Below are 27,602 nucleotides of genomic sequence, written 5' to 3'. Positions count from 1 at the left end.
ATGTGGTGTGTCTTCCTGGTGCAGAAGAGCCAGCTGGAAGCGACTGCGCGGCGGATGGCGGGCGAGGAGCGCAAGGCGCGCTGCCTGCTGTGCCAGCAGCTGGTGCCGTACGCGCTGCAGGACACGACGCCTCTGCTGCGACACCTGGTCGACCAGCACCCCGACCTCAGCGTCGCGCCCTTCGAGAGCCGCTGCCAGGTCGACTCCGGCACATGGCAGGTCGGCGCTCCTCTTGGCCTCCTGCGTCATTCCAGCGGTTCTTACCAAGGCCATTTACGCCACATATTTTGAAACTCGCAAACTCTCTCACCAAAACCTATAGGGTACTTCCGTCAACCCAGGATCTCGAAATACTTGTATGAATATGGTGTCTGTTCTTTCGGACATGTCCGAAAGGACAGACACCATTGATGACCCGCAGCTGTCTAGAACCAAATTAGAATTATACACTACTGGCCACTAAAATTGCTACACCACGAAGATGACGTGCTATAGACGCGAAATTTAACCGACAGGAAGAAAATGCTGTGATATGCAAATGATTAGTTTTTCAGAGCATTCACACACGGTTGGCGCCGGTGGCGACACCTACAATGTGCTGACACGAGCAAAGTTTCCAATCGATTTCTCATACATAAACAGCAGTCGACCGGCGTTGCTGGTGAAACGTTGTTGTGATGCCTCGTGTAAGGAGGAGAAATGCGTACCATCACGTTTCCGACTTTGATTAAGGTCGGATTGTAGCCTATCGCGATTGCGTTTTATCGTATCGCGACATTGCTGCTCATGTTGGTCGAGATCCAGCGAGTGTTAGCAAAATATGGAATCGGTGGGTTCAGGAGGGTAATACGGAACGTCGTGTTGGATCCCCAATGGCCTCGTATCACTAGCTGTCGAGATGACAGGCATCTTATCCGCATGGCTGTAACGGATTATGCAGCCACGTCTCGATCCCTGAGTCTGCAAGACAACAATCATCTGCACGAACAGTTCGACGACGTTTGTAGCAGCATGGACTATCAGCTCGGATACCATGGCTGCGATTACCCTTGATGCTGCATCACAGACAGGAGCGCCTGCGATGGTGTACTCAACGACGAACCTGGGTGCACGATGGAAAAACGTCATTTTTTCGGATTAATCCAGGTTCTGTTTACAGCGTCATGATGGTCGCATCCGTCTTTGGCGACATCGCGGTGAACGCACATTGGAAGCGTGTATTCGTCATCACCATAATGGCGTATCACCCGGCGTGATGGTACGGGGTGCCATTGGTTACACGTCTCGTTCACCTCTTGTTCGCATTGACGGCACTTTGAACAGTGGACGTTACATTTCAGATGTGTTACGACCCGTCGCTCTACCCTTCATTCGATCCCTGCGAAACCCAACATTTCAGCAGGATAATGCACGACCGCATGTTGCAGGTCCTGTACGGGCCTTTCTGGATACAGAAAACGTTCGACTGCTGCCCTGGCCAGCACATTCTCCAGATCTCTCACCAATTGAAAACGTCTCGTCAATTGTGGCCGAGCAACTGGCTCGTCACAATACGCCAGTCACTACTATTGATGAACTGTGGTATCGTGTGGAAGCGGCGTGGGCAGCTGTACCTGTTCACGCCATCAAAGCTCTGTTTGACTCAGTGCCCAGGAGTATCAAGGCCGTTATTACGGCCAGAGCTGGTTGTTCTGGGTACTGATTTCTCATGATCTGTGCAACCAAATTGCGTGATAATGTAATCACATGTCAGTGCTAGTATAATATATTTGTCCAATGAATACCCGTTTCTCATCTCCAATTCTTCTTGGTGTAGCAATTTTAATGGCCAGTAGTGTATTAATACCTTCAGCTGCTAACGGGCGTTGATATACATCATCCGGGACAGGTGGAAATGTGTGCCCCGACCGGGACTCGAACCCGCGATCTCCTGCTTACATGGCAGACGCTCTATCCATCTGAGCCACCGACGACACAGAGGATAGCGCGACTGCAGGGACTATCTCGGGCACGCCTCCCGCGAGACCCACATTCTTACCTTGTATGTCGACACACTACATTCGTAATGTCCCACCCCAGCACTCTTCATTACTCGTGGAAGACATTCTTACCAAGTAGATTAGATTAGCACTTGTTCCATAGATCATCAAAACGAAACTTCGTAATGATGTGGAATGTGTCACGTTAATAAAAGGTGTCTATACAAGATATTACATTAGACAAAATATTACATGACACTCAAATTTTTTTTGTGGTGGTTGGGAAATTACCCACTTACTATATCCAAAAATTCATCTAATGGGTTGGAGTTGCCATTAAAAAATTCTTTTAATTTCCTTTTAAATGCTATATGGCTATCTCTCAGACTTTTGATGCTATTAGGTAAGTGTCCAAAGACTTTTGTGGCAGCATAATTTACCACCTTCTGAGCCAAAGTTAGATTTAACCTTGAGTAGTGAAGATCATCCTTTCTCCTAGTGTTGTAGCCATGTACACTGCCATTACTTTTGAATTCGTTCTGATTGTTAATAACAAATTCATAAGCGAATATATATATATTGTGAGGCTACAGTGAAGATTTCTACCTCTTTAAATAAGTGTCTGCAGGATGATCTTGGATGAGCTCCAGCAATTATTCCGATTACACGCTTTTGTGCAATGAACACTCTTTTACTTAATGATGAGTTACCCCAGAATATGATGCCATACGAAAGCAGAGAATGAAAATAGGGGTGGTAAGCTAATTTACTCAGATGTATATCGCCAAAATTTGCAATGACCCTAGTAGCATAAGTAGCTGAACTCAAACGTTTCAGCAGATCCTCAGTGTTTTTTTTTTCCCAGTTCAACCCCTCATCAATGCATACACCTAGAATTTTGAATATTCTACCTTAGCTACCGATTTCTGATCGCAGTCTATATTTATTAATGGTGTCATTCCATTTACTGTGTCCCGTAAGAGTTCGGGAAATATGTGTGCCTCGGCACAGGAGGAGGAGGAGGAGGTCATGGCCGGTATTGCCAGAACGATACACTTATATGGATATGGTGTCTGTTCTTTCGGAAATGATATCGATAACAGACAAAAATCGATCGGATTCTCGATTGTCGGGATGCATACTTCGTACGGAAGTGTCTGTGTACGAGTTCTACTCGCTCTTGGCCAATTTCTTTCGTTCGCGAGGGTCATTCTTCGGTAAGGCGTGTGCAGAGATTCACGTCACTCTTCCGGAAAGCATGTAGCACCACATCCTGAACGGAAAGGAATGCTTAGTCCACGTGGTACACCTATTGAATGTGTGCCTGTGTAAGCAACTGGAAGATTTTATGCTTATTTACATTACATTATAAAATATCGGCTAAAGTCGATCATGCTCATACGATACACTGTGAGATGATGCTAATGACCATCCATTGCTGAGAGGAGAGCCCGTTTGAGAGTGTTGACTGTGGTTTGGTTTGCAGGCAGCCAAGTCAACGATCCTGCTGGGCAGCGCTGACGAGCAGATGCAGCAGCGTCAGAAGAGGTACCGCACCACGCGTGAGTGTGCTCCCATATACCACACCTCCACGCCTCAGTATAACTGTAGTATTCGAACAACGACGCTGTTCAAGACAGTACATCGAGACATTTGTAAGCATACGTCTGTAGTCAGAACCATCGAATCGCCGTGTCGTAGCGGAGCTTCCCTGGAGGGATGCTGAATATAAATACCGGAGTGAGTTTACACTACTGTTGCTTAATCACCAATAGAAACACAAGTATCATCGAAAGCTATGCCTCACTTCCCTTATCAGTTCCATACTTCTCCAACAGGTGCACACTCTAAGTGCCTACAAGTTGCCTGTAACGATAATTTAATACAGGATGTTCGGAAATCCACTTACAAACTTAAAGGAGTGAGTACATAATATTTTGAACGGAAACCTGGGTCCGGAAACATCATCAAAAGAGACTACAGACCGTCAAAGTTGCAGGTGCCGGCGCTTGTAAATGTATGTACAAACAGAGGATTCCATTATGATGTTACAAACTTTCTAGGTTGATGGAAGCCGATAAATGGATCAATTTGTGCTAAGGTTTTCTATCCGGTAATGAACGAGTCGAAAGTATAATCGAAAACCCTTCTGATATCTGGAATACATGACAGGGGAATACATTTACTGGTACTGTTGTTACGATTTTAGGGTAGGAAAGTTTCTGGAAAGTTTGTAACACCATCACGGAATCATCCTGTATATACATATATTTACAGACACCGGCGCCTATAGTTCTGACGCTCTATAGCGTCGATGGATGACGTTTCCGGACCTAAGTTCCTATTCAAAACACTCACTCCCCTCTGCAAGTCCTATAAATTTTTAACGGAATTTCCGAACACGTTGTATCTACGCTCCTCAAAGGTCACAGATATCTCCATCAGTAAGTCCTCCACAATGTGCCGTGCAGCGGGTTGCCGTTTACTTTATGGTGTTATAAGTTCATAGGTTCTGAATTCGGGGAAGGTACGGAGTGCCGCCCCTAGGCTGAGAGCAGGTAAAGGCACGAGAGCAGTTGCCCGCAGAGTACACTTGGCAGAGTACTGTCAGCTGTTTCTCAAGAGGGAACCTTGTGGTGAGGTCAGCCCAGCGGATGAAGAGATTCACAAAGACTTCCAGACGTGAAAATTCGTGGGACGGGTAAACACCACCCTCTAAACAATCATTGACTTTTTTTACATGTGGATTCAACAGTTTGACTAACATCTCACTGCTTCCAACAATTTGAAGCACAGGTGACTTTCTTTCGGTTGTTTAACGAATACTGTTTTAGCAACGTGACGGTAACTAGAATAAAAACCTGCCCTGTGTAACAACGCAGTTCAATTTATTCCAGCAGTATGCATACATGGGTTTCCGTCAAGAAAAATACACCTAAAAACTCACTTCTGCAATGTAATATCGAACACCCTACCTAGAACGGTAGCAGTAGTCTAACAGGGGTGCGTGATCAAGTTACAACACAGACCTACTATCCGATGCTGCGTACTTCGGAAGTCCAGCAGCACATTCTCGACCTGTTACACCTACCCTCCCTTACCTGTGATTCAGTTGTTCCTGTGCTGCTTACAGAAAGCACAGGCTAATCTGGTAAAATCAAATATACACACATAAAAAAAAGTTTTGCATCACCCCGGTTCGTAGAACTTTAGAAGAAAGACGTTTACTGTGGATATTTTATCACAGACACATTCTCTTTGACTGTTAGGAGATGTCACTAAACCCGCCCAAAGATGTTAACACCATGCATGAGCAGCGCCTACTACAAGGAGGGGGTCCGACAGCCGATCAGTTCCAGTCATTCCACCAGGAAGGAGGCATACAGCTCATGTTGTCTGTTGTTCAACAAAGCCTAGACGGTCAATACCGCGTTTTGATCGCGTCCCCATTGTTACTTTGCGCCAGAAAGGGCTCTCAACTAGGTAAGTGTCCAGGCGTCTCGGAGTGAACCAAAGCAATGTTGTTCGGACATGGAGGAGATACAGAGAGACAGGAACTGTCGATGACACGCCTCGCTCAGGCCGCCCAAGGGCCACTACTGCAGTGGATGACCGCTACCTACGGATTATGGCTTCGTGGAACCCTGATAGCAACGCCCCCATGCTGAATAATACTTTTCGTGCAGCCACAGGACGTCGTGTTATCACTCAAACTGCGCGCAATAGGCTGCATGATGTCCAACTACAGTCCCGACGTCGATGGCGAGGTCCATCTTCGCAACTACGACACCATGCAGCGCGGTACAGATGGGCCCAACAACATGCCGAATGGACCGCTCAGGATTGGCATCACGTTCTCTTCACCGATGAGTGTCGCATATGCCTTCAACCAGACAATTGTCGGAGACGTGTTTGGAGACAACACGGTCAGGTTTAACGCCTTAGACACACTGTCCAGCGAGTCCAGCAAGGTGGAGGTTCCCTTCTGTTTTGGGGTGACATTATGTGGGGCCAACGTACGCCGTTGGTAGTACTGGAAGGCGCCGCAACGGCTGTACGACACGTGAATGCCGTCCTCCGACCGATAGTGCAACCATATCGGCAGCATATTGGCGAGGCATTCGTCTTCATGGGCAACAATTCGCACCCCCATCGTGCACATCTTGTGAATGACTTCCGCCAGGATAACGATATCACTCGACTAGAGTGGCCAACATGTTCTCCAGACATGAACCATGTCGAACATGCCTGGGATGGATTGAAAAGGGCTGTTTATGGACAACGTGACACGCCAACCAGTCTGAGGGATCTACGCCGAATTGCCGTTGAGGAGTGGAACAATCTGGACCAACAGTGCCTTGATGAACTTGTGGGTAGTATGCCACGACAAATACAGGCATGCATTAATGCAAGAGGACGTACTACTGGGTGTTTGCGGTACCAGTGTGTACAGCAGTCTGGACCACCACTTCTGAAGTTCTCGCTGTATGGTGGTACAGCATGCAATGTGTGGTTTTCATGAGCAATAAAAAGGACGGAGATGATGTTTATGTTGAACTGTATTGCAATTTTATGTACAGGTTCCGGAACTCTCGGAACCGAGGTGATGCAAAACTTTTCTTGATGTGTGTATTATTGAGGCAGTCTACCCTCCAATTAAAATGGTGAACAGACGTTTCAGCATTTATGAAAAGTTGACAACAGCGTTCATCAGAATTCGGGACGCTTGCGAAACTGAGACTAATTCCGATTGACGGGACAGTCACGCCATACCCAGCTAGCTACTCACACATAACATTCTAATCTCTTTGTTGCTATGCTATGCTGGGCTTGGATGCGAATCGCCAGGATAGTTTGGAATCTGTCAGCAGTAACTTGCACGATTTCTCCAAGACACAAACTTCGCTTAGCCCACACTCGCAACCAGACGGCCATCAGAGACAGTCGACAGCAACACTGAGCCACAACACAAGTAGACAATTAGCATCGTCGAGCTTACTGACATTTAGTTGAGTCTGACTCAACGGCCTACAACATATCTTTTAATTCCCTTCGGCGACTTGCGTTTCAGTGACCTACCCTAGTAACTCTGCTGGCTGAACGAGACGTACAGTTTAATCTGGAATCCGACCCACGTGACGCTCCTGGCGAGCCTTCACATCACTGAGAGGTGAAGACAAGCTTAAAGGCTGACTGAAAATGTCGTGCTCCAACCGGGATTCAACCAGTTGTGAAAAAGGCACGCTTTCACTTTAACAGAGTTAACAGTTCTTGACCTTTAACTTCTTGGACTTTCTACTGCCTAATGCGCATATTGAATATAGGAGGGAAGGATTGAAGATTGGGTTTAACATTCCGTCGATATCGAGGTCATTAGAGACGGAACGCAAGCTCAGATTGTGTCGAGGATGGGGAAGAAAATCGACCGTGCCCTTTCAAAGGAACCATCCTGGCATTCGCCCGGAGAGAGTTACGGAAATCATGAAAAACCTAAATATCGATGCCAGGATGCGGGTTTGAACTGTCGTCCTTCCGAATGCGAGTCCAATATGCTAACCACTGCGCCACCTCGCTCGATTTGAATATTGGAACTGCTCTCGCAGATTAAGCTGCGATCGTCGATGTAAATAAAATGGGATCGTAGAGACTGTCACAAAAACGTGTGTGAATGGCAATCATAAGTAAAATAATTTACGGGAACACTTATATTTAGCTTTTAGTTGTGTCGTTCACTTTGCTTGAGTGAAGTGGGTGACCATGTTAAACATACAAACGTAATCCCTACGGTGGAAACACAACAATATCGACACATTACCGTAACATTCACAGTAGCGACGTTGCATCCCCCCCTCTCAGCCAACGATAATGAACTTATTTCCAATAACATGTGTCTCAGTGTCTATTATAATTGGACCCCTCCCTGATATCAATGAGTAGTTCAAGAAACGATCGCAGTATGCTGTCCAGACCAAGGTACTGGGGTGGCTAATGGCCTGCACAACCACACTGCTTAACAACTACGGGTGTGCTGTACTGTACTGTCCTGTCCTGTCCTGTCCAACCTACATAACTCGGAAGCGATTCTCACAGAGGTGATACGATATGTGATGAGACACGTCGCAAAAGAAGTCGTGCAACGTGACGTTTATCGGTGCGTCACTCGTGTTCCCACTGAGAGAGAATACGTGTACAATATGATGCGCGATATGACTCTCGAAACGAGAACCAACAAGGCACCACGATTCACGTTTCAGTTTCAGTTGCAATCATGATCTCTTCTGAACTGGACGTTTTTGTAGCTTATCGTTGTTCAAAGCTAAAAAATAAAAAAATAAAAAAAAGAAGAAGAAAATACTGGATGCACCCGTACAATGTAACTGGTACACCTGCCTAATATCGTGTAGGGCCCACGCGAGTCGCGGAAGTGTCGCAACACGACTTGCCATGGACTGGACTAATATCTGAAGTAGTGCTGGAGGGAATTGACACCATGAATCCTGCAGGGCTGTCCATAAATCCGTAAGAGTACGAGGCGGTGGCGATCTCTTCTGAACAGCACGTTGCAAGGCATCCGAGATATGCTCAATAAAGTTCATGTCTGGTGAGTTTGATCGCCATCGGAAATGTTTAAACTCAGAAGAGTGTTCCTAGTACCACTCTGTAGCAATTCTAGACTTGTGGGGTGTGACAGTGTCCAGCTGTAATTGCCCAAGTCCACCGGAATGCACTATGGACATGAATGGATGCAGGTGATCAGACAGTATGCTTACGTACGTGCCACCGTCAGAATCGCAGACAGACGTATCAGGGGTCCCATATCTCTCCAACTGCACAAGCCCCGCACCATTATAGAGCCTCCACCAAATTGAACAGTCTCCTGCTGACATGCTGGGTCCTTGGATTCATGATGTTGTCTCCATACCCGTACACGTCCATCCGCTCGATACAATTTGAAACGAGTCTCGTCTGACCAGGCAACATGTTTCCAGCCATCAACAGCCCAATGCAGGTGTTGACGGGCCCAGGCGAGGCGTAAAGCTTTGTGTCATGCCGTCATCAAGGGTACACGAGTGGGCCTTCGGATTCGAAAGCCCATATCGATTGCGTTTCGTTGAATGGTTCGCATGCTGACACTTGTTGACGGTCCAGCATTGAAATATGCAGCAATTAGCGGAAGGGTTGCACTTCTGTCACGTTGAACGATTCTAGTCAGTCGTCGTTTGTCCCATTCTTGCAGGATATTTTCCCGGCAGCAGCGACGTCGGAGATCTGATTCCTGATACTCACGGTACACTCGTGAAATGGTCGTACGGGAAAATCCCCACTTCATCGCTGCCTAGGAGATGTTGTGCTCCATGGCTCGTGCGCTGACTGTAACACCACGTTCAAACTCACTCAAATCTTGATAACCTGCCATTGTAGCAGCAGTAGCCGATCTAACAACTGCGCCAGACACTTGTTGGCTTATACAGACGTTACCGACCGCAGCGCCGTATTCTGCCTGTATTTGAATACGCATGCCTTTACCAGCTTCTTTGGCGCTGCAGTGTATTAGACATAGTTCGGCTGTGTTTTCATATGAGGTATCTCGCAGAAACACAAACTCCACGCATTAGTCCAGACAGCTTCCATTTTTTTGGAGCAACAATGACAGCTACTCCGACAAATCAGAACCCAAATATTCTACATGCTGTTTCTCCTGTGAGAAGCAACCCTGTGCAGTAATGTAAGTTGGTGAAAGTGCGTGAATGACGTTCAAAATGCGGCCATGAAAAGTTTTTTTTTTGTAAGGCAGCATAGTACGGTACTTCAGTCAATGTGGTAAATAGACAACTAATGGTTACAAATTAACAAAGCTAGGAAAGCGTTTCAACATCCGTTGACTTCCGCAAAGTGTTACACTAGTGCCAAAAATTAAAGCACCAAACTGCTATTTCCCACTCCTGTGTCTAATACAAGATACAATCATACATACTATCAACATATGCCGTTTCGATCGTGTTCTGCACAGATGATGGCATTCCGATCAACGGACAACCACGCCAACAGCGTCAGGGCACCTATCAAGCGGGATAGTGTTTGGTAGTGCTTGTAGGGTAGTCCCACATCAACAATCCCTGTGTACACAGTCACAGACGGTGCAGGATGGCACGAGAAGACGCCTGCAGACACTATGCTGCGGAAGGCAATAGGAAGAATAGAAGCAAGAGTGTCGCAAATTGACGTGACCAATGGCTTAATGCCAATCGTTCTGTTGTTTCTCTGATTAGGTGACAGTTTAGAGAGACCGAAACTGTATCCCGGAGACCAGGACAGGGCCAACCATGTGTGACATTAGAAAGAGTGGGCCGTTGTTTGGCAGTAAGGGCGCAAAATTACCTTAGTACTGCACTGCAACTAGCATCTTGCCTCCCAGCATCCCCTGGACATGTTGTATCGAGGCAAACGGCGTGCAGAATGCTTCAGCGGAGTGGTCTTTATTGTTGGAGACCTGCTGTCTGTTTACCTCTGACGTCTAGAATGGAGGCGTCAACATGCCACCTGGACGGTCGAACGGTGGCCAATGTTCTTTCCACAGATGAGTTCCAATTTGGTATGGACAGTGATTCTCGACGGATTGGCATCTGGAGAATACGTGGAACACTATTTCGGGATCCAAACAATGGGAAATAGACCCATATCGAGGAGGATCCCTGATGGTGTGGGCAGGGACTATGTTCACCACTCGAGTACCTCTTCATGAAATTGTACGGGTGAGTCAGCAAGAGTTAACTGCTGTCAGATTGCGAGGTGTTGTAAGCCCAGACTTCATAATGATGACCGAGCGAGGTGGCGCAGTGGTTAGACACTGGACTCGCATTAGGAAGGACGACGGTTCAATCCCGCGTCCGGCCATCCTGATTTAGGTTTCCCGTGATTTCCCTAAATCACTCCAGGCAAATGCTGGGATGGTTCCTCTGAAAGGGCACGGCCGACTTCCTTCCCCATCCTTCCCTAATCCGATGAGACCGATGACCACGCTGTCTGGTCTCCTTCCCCAAACCAACCAACCAACCAACCAACCATCATAATGATGGACGATAATGCTGGACCTCATAGAGTACGGGTGGTCGATGTTTTACGGAAAAGGTAGATATTGCACGCATGGCGTAGCCTGTCCGCTCTCCCGATTTTAATCCCATAGAGCATGTCTGGGATGCACTAGGGATATGGGTTGCATCTCGTCAGCGTCCACCAACCACTCTCCAAGACTTTTCAGCTGCTCTGCATGAAGCATGGGTGTTACTGCCTCAACATGAGATTCATGACATCATTCATAGCATGTCCCGTCGTTGTCAGGCCTACAATGTTATCGGAGGTAGTCGTACCCCATGAGAGGAACATTTTCGTCTACCGTTATGCTTGTTTCAGATGATTACGTTCTGTATCCGTTACGTTCATGAGTTTTCAGAAGAACAGTTGGATTTGAAGTGAGGTCAGTCACCGTCGATGGTGTAGCGATGGGTGGTGAACTCTACTTACAGATAGACAACGTGTTTGAGCAAATCGAAGCAGCTAATCTCGACGTGTCGTTCTCTGCTTCGTTTATCTGCTCATTCAGAAGTAACAGGTATTTAGCTTTCAGATCACTTTCACACCTGTCACAAAATTTCCTGAAATCAGAGAGCATAGACTGAAAAACGATCCAGTCAGCGTCATCAGCTGACGCCTCCCGGTGTCTTTTCATTTCAGTCAGTTTTTCATGCCCATCTTTGGCTTGTACCGGCATTATATGAAAAATAGAATCACCAGGTAGCTCCATACTCCGCATAGTAGACGGCAGTAGCCCTCAGTGTGGTATTGTATTTTATCGTGTGGAACTGGGGGCCTAGAAACGACGAAGAGGCTTCGTCTCCGCCGTAGCCCTAAGTGGTACACAACCCCACAGCCGGCTACAGCAGTCCACTCACTCCACTGCCACCCCACGCCGAACCTAGGGTTATTGTGGGGTTCGGCCCCCAGTGGACTCCCCCGGGAACGTCTCACACCAGACGAGTGTAACTCCAACGTTTGCGTGGTAGAGTAATTATGGTGTACGCGTACGTGGAGAAAGTGTTTGCGCAGCAATTGACGACATAGTGTAACTGGTGCGAAATAAGGGGAAACAGCCCGCGTTCGCCGAGGCAGGTGGAAAACCGTCTTGAAAACCATCCACAGGCTGGCCGACACACCGACCTCGACACTAATCCTTCGGACGGATTCGTGCCTGTGACTGGCACACCTTCCCGCCCCGAAAGCAGTGCGTTAGACCACACGGCTAACCGGAAGGGCCTTGGGTGTGGTACCTAGCTGCCAACCTCGTCGCGGACAGCTTCCGATGTATCTCAAGTATTTTCTCGATCGTGAAAAGAGTTACTGCTCTCCTTCCACCATTCAAAGCAATTTCGATGTGTTGGCGGTATTTCGCATGCAGCAATGTATAACCTAAAACCCACGAAACATAAGTAGTCCACCGACTATATTCTTTACTGCAAACTTCTAAAAAACAACGGTCTTTGCTTCGATCATCAAATGGTGTCAACAGTGTTGGATATCGATTTATTCTTAGCGCGAGTTTTTACCACCGGTGCGCTGTAGTGCTTTGCGCTAGAGAGCAGTTATGTTCTAGAAAGCGTAGTGGACCTGCAGACGGTGTATAAAGGAGCTGCCGCTGCCGTTCGATTTCAGTTCCGGCGAATTAGTGCGACGTCTTAATCACCCGATGATGACGGACAGGTTGACCGCCGAAATATTGTGTCAAGATGACGTTAGGTTCTGGCTGGAGACGCGATATGATATCGTCAATTACTACGCTGGGAAAGATACGGAGCCACAGTATGGCCGGTATTTTACTTATTTGTGAAGTATCACAATAACTGTGGGCAATAGCGAAAAGAAAACGAGTTCATTATCATGCTTGATGTACGACTGTCAGATTTTAAGAATTGTTTTCTACCGGATAGTATTCTTAGAGTCGAATGAGGAAGAGTGCATAGCCAATCTAAAAATCATGGTTTGTAATTTTTTACCCTAAAAATAAAAGCTTTAATGAGAAACTAAGTGGTGGGGTGGACGTAGCTTTTCTTCATTTATATAAAACATTTTTTTTCTAGGCACTTCTGATAACTCGAAATTTGTATCGTATGATACAGTTGCATGCAGGAACCAGCACACTCTGTTGAGAGATACCTGTCGGTGTTGTAGCTGTCCTACCACTGTGAACCACTTACGTTACTTCAATTAAGACATTGTTGGACAGAAATAATCAGAGGCAGAGACTGACGACATTACGTACGCAATGGAGGTGGAGTGGTGTTTCTATAACGAAAAACGCCTAGGCCATACCGATGAACATGAACATTCTATGGTGTGTAAAGTGATTCCCTCTCTCTCCACACTAACTGGCAGACAGAATTACTTGCCACAATAAAGCAAGTGGTATTCGTAGAACATCATTCTGGACCATTGTTGCTGACGCCCCATCAAAATGCACCCTACAGCAACAAACGCTTTCTCGATGATGGTGTCGTTGAAGATGGATGCATTTAAGAGACTTCCGAGCATACAAACAGCCTTATTTAATCGCCGCGATATGGTTCTGGCAGACACACTTTTATAGGTAGCGGCTGCAAGGTCTGCAGCGATATGCCTAGGAATGAAATGTTTGTTTCTTCTCGCCAATTGCGCTACGTATCGATCATGTTGCGGTGCCGCGGTTCGTCTACGGCTATCGGCATGTTTCACATAGCATTTCTACATTCAACAGCCGTTTTTAATCGTAAGAGCCCACTTTTGGGCCGGCCTCTGTGGTCGAACGGTTCTAGGCGCTACAGTCTGAAACCGCGCGACCGCTACGGTCGCAGGTTCGAATCCTGCCTCGGGCATGGATGTGTGTGATGTCCTTAGTTTAGTTAGGTTTAAGTAGTTCTAAGTTCTAGGGGACTGATGACTTCAGATGTTAAGTCCAATCGTGCTTAAAGCCTTTTGAACCATTTTTTGTCACTTTTGGACACAAACATTACTGTGGCCACAGTAGTGGCACATTGACCGGCTTCGAACCAACCAACTGCTCGTCCAGGATCGTAAGCACTCTAAAAGACGTCTTGCACATGTGTTGCCTTACCACGCGGATTGCCGCAATAATCGGTTCCACAACGACTTCGTCAAACAACGTACTGCGTCAAACAGCGTAGGTTCGAATGCATACAGATCGTTCGTGCACAGTCATCACTGTAGTCAACACGTCTCACTCCCAACATTACCTTTTGCTATCAGCGGCCGGATGTTCTGTAGCAACTGTCTGTTGTTCCGCAGCAATTGGCATTTGTTCTGTAGCAATTGTCAACCACTGTACTTTTCTGTGCGCTTCACCAGTAAGGGTTGCCTCTGCACCTTATAGCGATTCGCATCGTGTACGGTATCGCACATCATATCGCCTCATTGAGAATCGCGCCTTATCCGAGTGGCACTTAAACAATGACTTTTTAAAGTCAAAAGTACTACTTGATCACCTCTATAGCCATTATAAATCTATATACCGATTTCTGTGTTTTAACAGTTGTGCATTCACAACCTTTAGGAGAAAAATACTAACAGTTCATCTCTCGCACAAATAAATAAATAATAAAATTAAAAACAAACAATATAGCAAGCGCGGAAAATACCAAACACAATCATGTATTGGTAGAGGTGCTGTTAGTGGTAAAAATTTTTGCCTGATTTCGTCATTTTCATAAATTTATTTCGATATATTTTAGTAATTTTTATGTCATTTCGTCAACGATTTCGCTAAATTTTTTAATTCCACTTTTCAGCAATAAAAGCCGAAGCAAAAATCATTGGTAGCACATAATGCGACTGCATTTGTGTTCAGTGATTCAGCTTACTAGACTACATATTTTGCCATGCTTAACACCAGAATAACAATTAAGGCAATGAGTATAAAAAGCGTATTCAATTCGTTTCCAGTTCCCATATAAATGTAATAAGGGATATTACGAAAAAATAGGAGTACTGGTTAGACTGCGGGGCTTCTGATTGCCAACATAGCGACCGCGCGGCGTCATGGCCGACCTGCGCACGTGTAAATAGAATGCTGCCAACTTCGATACATCATGCCAAAACTTCATGCTGTAAACATTATGAAAGACTGACGCGTGACAGTTTGGTTAGGATGAGTACGTCACTTTTTCTGAATTTAAAATTCTTGCTGTGTGGCTGTTGGCAGCACAGAAAAGTGCGAATTTTGCTGATTCACAAGGTGTTAGTCTCATTCTTACTATAAAAGTTAGTGCAGCTTGTGGGGCTTGATGCTGGCTTCTGGACCAGCATGAAGGAATTATCTTCCCTCCCAGCCACATTTCGTTACAAAAAAAACCACGTATGTCTATTTTTAATAACACAAGCAAAATTGCTGCTTCAAATCCCCGCAATCTAACAGGCACCAACATAAGTTAAACTCATACTTTTTCCCCTCGAAAAATGTGAAGTACTACACAAACCTGCAGCGTATTTGTTTATCCACTCTATCAGATGGGACGCTCACTTTTCCAGTGGAATGTTACTCTCGATGGAAGGCCGAGTTGTTGATAAAATGAATTCTTTTTTGTTGGTTTCGATTGTTTGCTCGCTGCACTGACGTATGAGAGAGTAACTATCTTTTTTCACCCACCGTAGTTAGCACCTTCCCTCGTTCTTCTTATGAGAAGAGTTGTTACTAATATGTTTTAGCGAAGTGTTTCCTCTGCCACTCAATTTACACATTGCAGTATTTGCAATGAATTACCTCTGTAGTTTTGTCAAACACGTTAATTGCTATTGTTAAAAATTGTTTTTTTTCAACCAAAAATTGTCACTACCAATTAACAGACTTCAGCACACAGCACAAAATAAAATCACAAAACATAAGACTGAATGCATCGGCGATCAGAAAAAGACTTCCAACATGCAATACACCGCCAGAGCAAAGAACACGCTGGACGTAGTTGAATGCCTTACTTCCCTAAGCAGGAAATGACGTTAGCAATACTCGATACGACATAAGAATTCTAGGTACGAGGGTAATCCCAAAAGTAAGGTCTCCTATTTTGGTTTGTAAATACATAGACCTGTTTATTTCTACAATGGTTTGCATCAGTTCACAGCTTGAACATTTAGCTATTTTTCGACATAATCACCATTTCTGTCGACGCTTTTTTGTAGACGCTGTGGCAGTTTTTGTATGCCCATGTCATACCAGCTCGCCGCCATGCTGTTCAGAAAGTTATGAACCTCTTCGTTCACCTCGTCGTCGGAGCTTAATCACTTTCCGGCCAAATGTTCTTTTAACCTAGGGGACAGGTTACGGTCACTGGGCGCCAAGTCAGGACTATAGGGTGGGTGGGTGATTATGTTCCACTGAAACTGTTGTACCAGAGCAACGGTTTGCCGAGCGATGTGTGGGCGAGCGTTGTCATGGAGAATGTGCACGCTCTCGCTCAACATTCCTCTTCTCCGGTTCTGAATTGCCCGTTTGAGTTTTTTCAGAGTCTCACAGTACCTGTCAGCGTTAATTGCGGTCCCAGAGATTCAGATCCGACGACGAGGTGGAAGAAGAGGTTCATAACTTTCTGAACAGCATGGCAGCGAGCTGGTATGACATGGGCATACAAAAACAGCCACAGCGTCTACAAAAATGCATCGACAGAAATGGTGATAATGTCGAAAAATAGTTAAATGTTCAAGCTGTAAACTGATGTAAACCATTGTAGAAATAAACAGTTCCCCACAGTCGTTTAATGAACAAAGTAAGAGCATATGGACCATCAGACCAATTGTGTGATTGGATTGAAGAGATCCTAGATAACAGAACGCAGCATGTGATTCTCAATGGAGAGAAGTCTTCGGAAGTAAGAGTGATTTCAGGTGTGCCGCAGGGGAGTGTCGTAGAACCATTGCTATTCACAATATCCATAAATCACTTTATGGATGACATGGGAAGTTCACTGAGGCTTTTTGCGGATGATGCTGTGGTATATCGAGAGGATTGTACTGAAATGCAGGAGGACCTGCAGCGAATTGACGCATGGTGCAGGGAATGGCAATTGAATCTCATTGTAGACAAGTGTAATGTGCTGCGAATACTTAGAAAGATAGACCCCTTATCATTTAGCTACAAAATAGCAGGTCAGCAACTGGAAGCAGTTAATTCCATAAATTATCTGGGAGTACGCATTAGGAGTGATTTAAAATGGAATTATCATATAAAGTTGATCGTTGGTAAAGCAGATGCCAGACTGAGATTCATTGGAAGAATCCTAAGGAAATGCAATCGGAAAACAAAGGAAGTTGGTTACAGTACACTTGTTCGCCCACTGCTTGAATACTGCTCAGCAGTGTGGGATCCGTACCAGATAGGGTTGATAGAAGAGATAGAGAAGATCCAACGGAGAGAAGCGCGCTTCGTTACAGGATCATTTAGTAATCGCGAAAGCGTTACGGAGATGATAGATAAACTCCAATGGAAGACTCTGCAGGAGAGACGCTCAGTAGCTCGGTACGGGCTTTTGTTAAAGTTTCGAGAACATACTTTCACCAAAGAGTCAAGCAGTATATTGCTCCCTCCTACGTATACCTCGCGAAGAGACCATGAGGATAAAATCAGAGAGATTAGAGCCCACACAGAAACATACCGACAATCCTTCTTTCCACGAACAATACGAGACTGGAATAGAAGGGAGAACCGATAGAGGTACTCAAGGTACCCTCCGCCACACACCGTCAGGTGGGTTGCGGAGTATGGATGTAGATGTAGATGTAGATGTCTGTGTACTTATAAAAAAAATAGGAGACTTTACTTTTGGGATTACCCTCGTATATCGAACAGGTGTAGAGTCGACTGTCACCGATATTCGAATTTCATTGCCATAACTCGTATCAGATATCCTTCTTGATTCCACACACTTTGGACGATTATTTCGTGATTTTGCTTTTGTGAAAAACAGGTGCGTCTGTGTATAAGTGATATAGAACGCTACACCAAGTACAACATTGACACGAAATATAGACGTGAATGACGGATGTGGCGGTAAACTTAAAAAATGTGTATGCGTTAGGCGCAGTACTGTGCAGCCGAATGGTGGGTGGGATGCAGGTGGTTGATGGCGGCGTTGTTTCAGTGGAGATGTGGCGGCCGGGCAAGGCGGCGGTGGCGTGTCCGGCGTGCGGCATGGAGGCGCCTCCCGTGATACGGCGGGCGCGCACCGACCGCTCCAGGACGCCGCTGGGGGCGCTCTGCGCTGTCGGGTCAGTACCCGCCTTGCTATACAGTGCAACAACACAGTACAACGGTGCGAAAGTGATCGCTTACTCAGCCTTATGCTAAATGTTGCTCTATAAAGGTAACTTCCTACAGCTGACAAATACACTACTGGCCATTAAAATTGCTACACCACGAAGATGGCGTGCTACAGACGCGAAATTTAACCGCCAGAAAATAGATGCTGTAATATGCAATTGATTAGCTTTTCAGAGCATTCACACAAGGTTGGCGCCGGTGACGACACCTAAAACGTGCAGACATGAGCAAAGTTTCCAACCGATTTCTCATACACAAACAGCAGTTGACCGGCGTTGCCTGGTGAAACGTTGTTGTGATGCCTCGTGTAAGGAGAAGAAATGCGTACCATCACGTTTCCGACTTTGATAAAGGTCGGATTGTAGCCTATCGCGATTGCGGTTTATCGTATCGCGACATTGCTGCTCGCGTTGGTCGAGATCCAGTGACTGTTAGCAGAATATGGAATCGGTGGGTTCAGGAGGGTAATACGGAACGCCGTGCTCGTATCACTAGCAGTCGAGATGACAGGTATCTTATTCGCATGGCTGTAACGGATCGTGCAGCCACGTCTCGATCCCCGAGTCAACAGATGGGGACGTTCGCAAGGCAACAAAACAGTTCGACGACGTTTGTAGCAGCATGGACTATCAGCTCGGAGACCATGGCTGCGGTTACCCTTGACGCTGCATCACAGAGAGGACCGCCTGCGATGATGTACTCAACGACGAACCTGGGTGCACGAATGGCAAAACGTCATTTTTTCGGATGAATCCAGGTTCTGTTTACAGCATCATGATGGTCGCATCCGTGATTGGGCGACATCGCGGTGAACGCACATTGGAAGCGTGTATTCGTCATTGCCATACTGGCGTATCACCCGGCGTGATGGTATGGGGTGTCATTGGTTACACGTCTCGGTCACCTCTTGTTCGCATTGACGGCAGATTGAAGAGTGGACGTTACATTTCAGATGTCTTACGACCCGTCGCTCTACCCTTCATTCGATCCCTGCGAAACTCTACATTTCAGCAGGATAATGCACGACCGCATGTTGCAGGTTCTGTACGGGCCTTTCTGGTTACAGAAAATGTTCAACTGCTGCCCTGACCAGCACATTCTCCAGATCTCTCACCAATTGAAAAGTCTGGTCAATAGTGGCCGAGCAACTGGCTCGTCACAATACGCCAGTCACTACTCCTGATGAACTATGGTATCGTGTTGAAGCCGCATGGGCAGCTGTACCTGTACACGCCATCCAAGCTCTGTTTGACTCAATGGCCAGGCGTATCAAGGCCGTCATTACGGCCAGAGGTGGTTGTTCTGTGTAGTGATTACTCAGGATCTATGCATCCAAATTGCGTGAAAATGTAATCACTCGTCGATTGTAGTATAATATATTTGTCCAATGAACACCCGTTTATCATCTGCAATTCTTCTTTGTGTAGCAGTTTTAATGGCCAGTAGTGTATATAGGATCACGGACAAAAAGAGCGAAAATTCTCAGAATTACAGAGCATGTATCAAAAATAATGGGCGAATTACGAGGGTTGCCCAAAAAGTAATGCACCGCATTTTTTTTCCTCAGCCGAAAACAATGCTACAAATCTGAAACGTTACGTAGCTATTATTTGAAGTCTCCTGGGTGAGTGCGCCAAGTTTCCGTCACGTCCGACGGTTAGTGCAGCTGCACGACAATTTCAAAATGGCGTCTGTAGGTGACGAACGTTACGAGCAACGTGCCGTCATTGAATTTCTCGATGCAGAAAAAGAAACCGTGGGGAATATTCACAAACGCTTGTGCAAAGTCTATGGAGCATCTGCTGTCGATCTCGCTTCCCGAGCACGAGGTCCCGGTTTCGATTCCCGGCAGGGTCAGGGATTTTTCCCTGCCTCGAGATGACTGGGTGTTTGTGGTGTCCTCATCATTTCAACATCATTCATGACAGTGGCGATATTGGACTGAGCAAAGGTTGGGAATTTGAACGGGCGCTGATAACCGCGCAGTTGAGTGCCCAAAAACCTAGTCATCATCATCATCATCATCATCATCATCATCATCTGCTGTCGACAGAAGTACACTTAGTCGCCGGGCACGGAAGGTAAGGTCATCAGAAGGCGGTTCGGCGGGGCTCCACGATCTGGAGCGTTCGGAGAGACTATCCACGTCTGTTACACTTGACCTGTTACAGCAAGCTGATGATATCATCTACGAGGAGAGATGCATTACAACTCGGCAGTTGGCGCTGCATCTGTCAATCAGTAAAGGAAGTTCACGCAGTAAAGCACTGGCTTCGCCACCAGGAGGAGGATTGGGCCGACAGGGCATACACGCCCTTGTTTCGCGCTGGAGGAAGGCCATAGAACGGGATGGCGATTACGTGGAAAAAGTGGGTATGTACATTATGTACATAAAACACCATTCTTTCTATCTATCGCTTGTGCCCTATCCCGCAGTTGTGCAGGGTCTGCCATGGTTAATCGGATTTGGCATGTTAAATTTAAGGGCTGGCCGGATGCCCTTCCTGCCGCCAACCCATACACCCCCCCCCCCCCTCCCCTGGGACGGAATTAGTGTACCCCAACTGTCTGCGTCTAATGTAATCCATGGAATAGTGCGAATGTGTTCAGATGCCTGCGAGCTGTGTAATTGAAGCGGAACATGGGGACCAGCCCGGTATTCACCTAGCGGGATGTGGAAAACCGCCTAAAAACCACATCCAGGCTGGCAGGCACACCGGCCCTCGTCCTTAATCCGCCGGGCGGATTCGATCCGGAGCCGGCGCGTCTACCCGAATCGAGGAAGCAGCGCGTTAGCGCTCTCGGATACCCTGGCGGGTATAGAACACCATTCTTTCGTGTGTGTAATTCTGATTATGTTCAATAAGGAACTATTGAAGAAAAAAATGCAGTGCATTACTTTCTGGGCAACCCTCGTACACAAACAAAATTACAAATATGACATTAATTGCAAAATACTCACAAAATCTTAAAGTTTTAGCTGAGCTATTACAAATGGGCTGTGTGTCCACCACCAGCAGCACGAACAACACCTAAACAACAGCTAAATTCGTTATAAAATATAGACAATGGATCGGCTTTTATAGAAGTTAAGGCTCCTGTTGTTCTGTTCTTCGCTTTACCTCACTAGGTAAACAGGAGATGAACTCACTTCCCTGCACACATGCTCATAAGAAAAAAATGCATAGTCATGTATGGTGATCTTGCAGTCTAGGAATACAAAACAGTGTCTCGGGATCGCGCGAGCCCTATCCAGCGCTAAGGTAGTGTGTCATTGAGAAATCCAGGTTCGTTTTTTGTGACTGTGTGGTGGCTCTCAAAATTTGGAAATTTGTGGTAAGTTCCTTGGGACCGAACTGCTGAGGTCATCGGTCCCTAGGCTTACACACTACTCAATCTAACTTAAACTAACTTATGCTAAGGCCAACACACATCCCCATGCCCGAGGGAGGACTCGCACCTCCGACGGGGAGCAGCAGCGCGAACCGTGGCAAGGAGCCTGAGACCACGCGGGTACACAGCGCTGCTGTTGCAGCTCAATATCTTCCTAAAATGAAGCGATCGAAGTCCTCCTGACGTTGTGGGAGAGGCAGTTCTGCAGCATTTGAAGATAACTCAACGCTCTTCGACGACCTCAGCTTACCTCTTTCTTCGATGTCATTTACTTGGGTCCTTACGTAATCCTTTATGCACTGGATTGTAATCTTCTTGTGTGATTTACGACATTAGCCAAATTACGTGTATTTTACATACCACTGTGCAACATCGTTGTATTTGGTATGCTGATAAGTCATTCATGAGAAATATGCATTTTTGATCCATCTGATATACTACTTTGTAAGTACTGATTATTATTTTGATGTACATAAGTACAACTGTAATGCAGCTTTACTGTATGATTAAATGATGATGGCGTCCTCTTGGGTAAAATATTCCGGAGGTAAAATAGTCCCCCATTCGGATCTCCGGGCAGGGACTACTCAGGAGGACGTCGTTTTCAGGAGAAAGAAAACTGGCGTTCTGCGGATAGGAGCGTGGTATGTCAGATCCCTTAATCGGGCAGGTACGTTAGAAAATTTGAAAAGGGAAATGGGTAGGTTAAAGTTAGATATAGTGGGAATTAGTGAAGTTCGGTGGCAGGAGGAACAAGACTTCTGGTCAGGTGAATACAGGGTTATAAATACCAAATCAAATAGGGGTAATGCAGGAGTCGGTTTAATAATGAATAAAAAATAGGAGTGCGGGTAAGCTACTACAAACAGCATAGCGAACGCATTATTGTGGCCAAGATAGACACGAAGCCCATGCCTACTACAGTAGTAAAAGTTTATATGCCAACTAGCTCTGCAGATGACGAAGAAATTGAAGAAATGTATGATGAAATAAAAGAAATTATTCAAATAGCGAAGGTAGACGAAAATTTAATAGTCATGGGTGACTGTAATTCGGTAGTAGGAAAAGGGAGAGAAGGAAACGTAGTAGGTGAATATGGATTAGGGGCTAAGAAATGAAAGAGGAAGCCGCCTGATAGAATTTTGCACAGAGCACAACTTAATCATAGCTAACACTTGGTTCAAGAATCATAAAATGGCTCTGAGAACTATGGGACTCAACTTCTGAGGTCATTAGTCTCCTAGAACTTAGAACTAATTAAACCTAACTAACCTAAGGACATCACAAACATCCATGCCCGAGGCAGGATTCGAACCTGCGACCGTAGCGGTCTTGCGGTTCCAGACTGCAGCGCCTTTAACCGCACGGCCACTTCGGCCGGCTTCAAGAATCATAAAAGAAGGTTGTATACATGGAAGAAGCCTGGAGATACTGACAGGTTCAAATGGTTCAAATGGCTCTGAGCACTATGGGACTCAACTGCTACGGTCATTAGTCCCCTAGAACTTAGAACTAGTTAAACCTAACTAACCTAAGGACATCACAAACATCCATGCCCGAGGCAGGATTCGAACCTGCGACCGTAGCGGTCTTGCGGTTCCAGACTGCAGCGCCTTTAACCGCACGGCCACTTCGGCCGGCTTCAAGAATCATAAAAGAAGGTTGTATACATGGAAGAAGCCTGGAGATACTGACAGGTTTCAGATAGATTACATAATGGTAAGACAGATATTTAGGAACCAGGTTTTAAACTGTAAGACATTTCCAGGGGCAAATGTGGACTCCAATCACAATCTATTGGTTATGAACTGTAGATTAAAACTGAAGAAACTACAAAAAGGTGGGAATTTAAGGAGATGAGACCTGGATAAACTGACTAAACCAGAGGTTGTTCAGAGTTTCAGGGAGAGCATAAGGGAACAATTGACATGAATGGGGGAAAGAAATACAGTAAAAGAAGAATGGGTAGCTTTGAGAGCTGAAGTAGTGAAGGCAGCAGAGGACCTAGTAGGTAAAAAAACGAGGGCTAGTAGAAATGCTTGGGTAACAGAAGAAATACTGAATTTAATTGATGAAAGGAGAAAATATAAAAATGCAGTAAATGAAGCAGGCAAAAAGGACTACAAACGTCTCAAAAACGAGATCGACAGGAAGTGCAAAATGGCTAAGCAGGGATAGCTAGAGGGCAAATGTAAGGATGTAGAAGGTTATCTCACTAGGGGTAAGATAGATACTGCCTACAGGAAATTTAATGAGACCTTTGGAGAAAATGAATATCAAGAGCTCAGATGGAAACCCAATTCTAAGCAAAGAAGGGAAAGCAGAAAGGTGGGGAGAGTATATAGAGGGCCTATACAAGGGCAATGTACTTGAGGACAATATTATGGAAATGGAAGAGGATGTAGATGAAGATGAAATGGGAGATACGCTATGAAGATGAAATGGGAGATACGATACTGCGTGAAGAGTTTGACAGAGAACTGAAAGACCTGAGTCGAAACAAGGTCCCGGGAGTAGACAACATTCCAGTAGAACTACTGACGGCCTTGGAAGAGCCAGTCCTGAAAAAACTCTACCATCTGGTGAGCAAAATGTATGAGACAGGCGAAATACCCTCAGACTTCAAGAAGAATATAATAATTCCGATCCCAAAGAAAGCAGGTGCTGACAGATGTGAAAATTACCGAACAATCAGTTTAACAAGTCACGGATGCAAAATACTACCGCGTATTCTCTACAGACGAATGGAAATACTGGTAGAAGCTGACCTCGGGGAAGATCAGTTTGGATTCCGTAGAAATATTGGAACACGTCAGGAAATACTGACCCTACGACTTATCTTAGATGCTAGATTAAGGAAAGGCAAACCTACGTTTCTAGCATTTGTAGACGTAGAGAAAGCTTTTGACAATGTTGACTGGAATACTCTGTTTCAAATTCTGAAGGTGGCAAAGGTGGCAGGGGTAAAATACAGGGAGCGAAAGGCTATTTACAATTTGTACAGAAACCAGACGGCAGTTACAAGAGTTGAGGGGCATGAAAGGGAAGCAGTGGTTGGGAAGGGAGTGAGACGGGGCTGTAGCCTATCCCCGATGTTATTCAATCTGTATATTGAGCACGCAGTGAAGGAAACGAAAGAAAAATTCGGAGTAGGTATTAAAATCCATGGAGAGGAAATAAAAACTTTGAGGTTCGCCGATGACTTTGTAATTCTGTCAGAGACAGCAAAGGACTTGGAAGAGCAGTTGAACGGAATGGACAGTGTCTTGAAAGGAGGAAATAAGATGAACATCAACAAAAGCTAAACGACGATAATGTATAATGGAGTGTAGTCGAATTAAGTCGGGTGATACTGAGGGAATTAGATTAGGAAATGAGACACTTAAAGTAGTAAAGGAGTTTTGCTATTTGGGGAGCAAAATATCTGACGATGGTCGAAGTAGAGAGGATATAAAATGTAGACTGGCAATGGCAAGGAAATCGTTTCTGAAGAAGAGAAATTTGTTAGCATCGAGTATTGATTTAAGTGTCAGGAAGTCGTTTCTGAAAGTATTTGTATGGAGCGTAGCCATGTATGGAAGTGAAACATGGACGATAACTAGTTTGGACGAGAAGAGAATAGAAGCTTTCGAAATGTGGTGCTACAGAAGAATGCTGAAGATTAGATGGGTAGATCACATAACTAATGAGGAGGTATTGAATAGGATTGGGGAGAAGAGAAGTTTGTGGCACAACTTAACTAGAAGAAGGGATCGGTTGGTAGGACATGTTCTGAGGCATCAAGGGATCACCAATTTAGTATTGGAGGGCAGCGTGGAGGGTAAAAATCGTAGAGGGAGACCAAGAGATGAATACACTAAACAGATTCGGACGGATGCAGGTTGCAGTAGGTACTGGGAGGTGAAGAAGCTTGCACAGGACAGAGTAGCATGGAGAGCTGCATCAAACCAGTCTCAGGACTGAAGACCACAACAACAACAACAACAACATGTTTTGTTGTTGTTGTTGTTGTCTTTGTCTAGTCTTCCAGTGACGATCGTTATAAAAATCGAAACCAGTAAAGAATGAAGTAGAATATGTACGGCTGATGGCTATAAAAAAGGTTTTGCTGTGCTAAATGTTGCTAAATGCTGCCAATCTTTGGTACTGCCACTAAAACCGCTCGTCGTCTCCTCTTTAATAAGCTCTTTGGATCGAAAAATACTGTTTCCTTACTATACTCCCTTTCAACAGCATAGACTATACACATTCTTACGCACATTCACAAACAGACACACTACAAGAATTTTCGGATTTCATGTACTGTTCACGCTATTCACCATTAAAGTTCTTCGAATATCTTCTAATCTGCTTTCTAGCCCACGAATCTTCTTCAGCAAAACGTCTCTGTTCGCTGTTCAGTTCTCGTGCCTCTGGTATGTCTTCTTTCATTACATCCTCCGTCCAAGCAGTTGTACAGCACCGCCATTACACATCGACACGTCAGTAATTTGAACTCCACGACAGTTCTCTCATAGTCAGCTTCACGTTGCGCGACATAGATCCCTTTAAGAAAAGAATAGACGTCAAAAGACTAATGTTTGCATCAAGGGAGAGCACCGCTACTTTCTCGTAGATTTAGAGTACATAATAGTGTCAGTATTTCATAGGTTTGTTAAAAAGTCTGTCATACACTACTAAGGATGTTTCTCTACGTGTGTCTACTCTCTGTACACACTGTTACAAAAGAACTTTTTGTACAGAAAAAAGAATACGTATGAATAAGAAGTATTCACAAAAATAAACAAACGGTAGATACTTGCCCATAACAGTAAAGTAGCTCACATGCTTGAGAACATATTCGGGAAACAAAGACTGAAAATAGCCTGCAGAGTAGAGGACCCAGGAAAAAAAACTGGAGCTGTCCGCTGTGGCGGAGCGGTTTTAGGCTTTTCAGACCGGAACCGCGCTGCTGCTGCGGTGACAGGTTCAAATCCTGCCTCGGGCACCGATGTGTGTGATGTCCTTAGGTTAGTTAGGTTTAAGTAGTTCTAAGTCTAGGGGACAGATGACCTCAGATGTTAAGTCCTATAGTGCTTAGAACCATTTAAACCAAAAAAACTGGACAACAAGCACAAATACAGACGTACACAATACAAATGGTTATTTATGAGCTCACATATCAAAACTGAATGTCAGTATATGGGAAGCAAACAATAACTGTCTACAACGCACGGAATTGGTGTAGCTGAAGTCAAGAGGGACACATTGATACAGGACACTTCTGGCTTACTATGCCGGGAAACGGCCTACAGTACAATATATTTGTCCAATGTATACCCGTTTATCATCTGCATTTCTTGTTGGTATAGCAATTTTAATGGCCAGTAGTGTACAATAAAGTAAACCAGTGTACAGAAAAACAGTGGAGCGCGAAACTTTTCAATTACGTAATGATTTCTCGTGGGTCCTGCAAGGAGCCGAAATTTTGCGAAGTGTGATAGTTAAGCAGAGTAGTGTGACATCACAATAGGGTTGAACTTGACGATGAACAGAGTACGGCCCTCAGTGCAACAAATGAATAGGCATACGCCGAGAACCGAGGCAGTGAGCGAGGTGTGCGTCGGCGCAGGTGCTGGCCGTTCTGCCTGCTGCCGCTGCTGATGCTGTGCGCGGAGGAGGCGCAGCTGTTCTGCGCGCACTGCTCGCGCTACCTGGGCTCCTACGACCCGCGGACAGGAGAGCCCAAGCCGCTGCGCACGACCGCCTTCCCGCGCAGCACCGCTCCCAGCGCCGCCCCCGCCAAACCCGCTGCCGACGGCGGGCACCGCGCGACCGCCGACCAAAGGGCCAAGTCCACCTCGGCGCCCAGCGTCCCCACGCCCCCAGAGGACTAA

At 45.7% G+C, this 27,602-nt stretch overlaps 1 protein-coding gene across 1 annotated transcript; it reads left to right on the top strand.

Moving 5' to 3' along the window:
* Positions 1-27,602, top strand: LOC126430024 (uncharacterized). The gene is made up of 4 exons (XM_050090423.1): positions 1-219; positions 3,466-3,541; positions 18,092-18,281; positions 27,338-27,602. Exons 1-4 carry the CDS (start codon positions 1-3, stop codon positions 27,600-27,602), a joined length of 750 nt encoding a protein of 249 aa, XP_049946380.1.

This window comes from Schistocerca serialis, chromosome 1 (assembly GCF_023864345.2).
Source record: "Schistocerca serialis cubense isolate TAMUIC-IGC-003099 chromosome 1, iqSchSeri2.2, whole genome shotgun sequence".
Classification (NCBI taxonomy): Eukaryota; Metazoa; Arthropoda; class Insecta; order Orthoptera; family Acrididae; genus Schistocerca; species Schistocerca serialis.
This window is presented reverse-complemented; position numbering and strand designations above follow the sequence as displayed.

Bases quoted from the DNA above. Each gene is read 5' to 3' on its own strand.
- LOC126430024 (XM_050090423.1), top strand. From the start codon at position 1: ATGTGGTGTGTCTTCCTGGTGCAGAAGAGCCAGCTGGAAGCGACTGCG. The intron at 3,542-18,091 runs GTGAGTGTGCTC...TGTATGCGTTAG, and splicing joins GAAGAGGTACCGCACCACGC to GCGCAGTACTGTGCAGCCGA. The intron at 18,282-27,337 runs GTCAGTACCCGC...GCGTCGGCGCAG, and splicing joins GGGGCGCTCTGCGCTGTCGG to GTGCTGGCCGTTCTGCCTGC.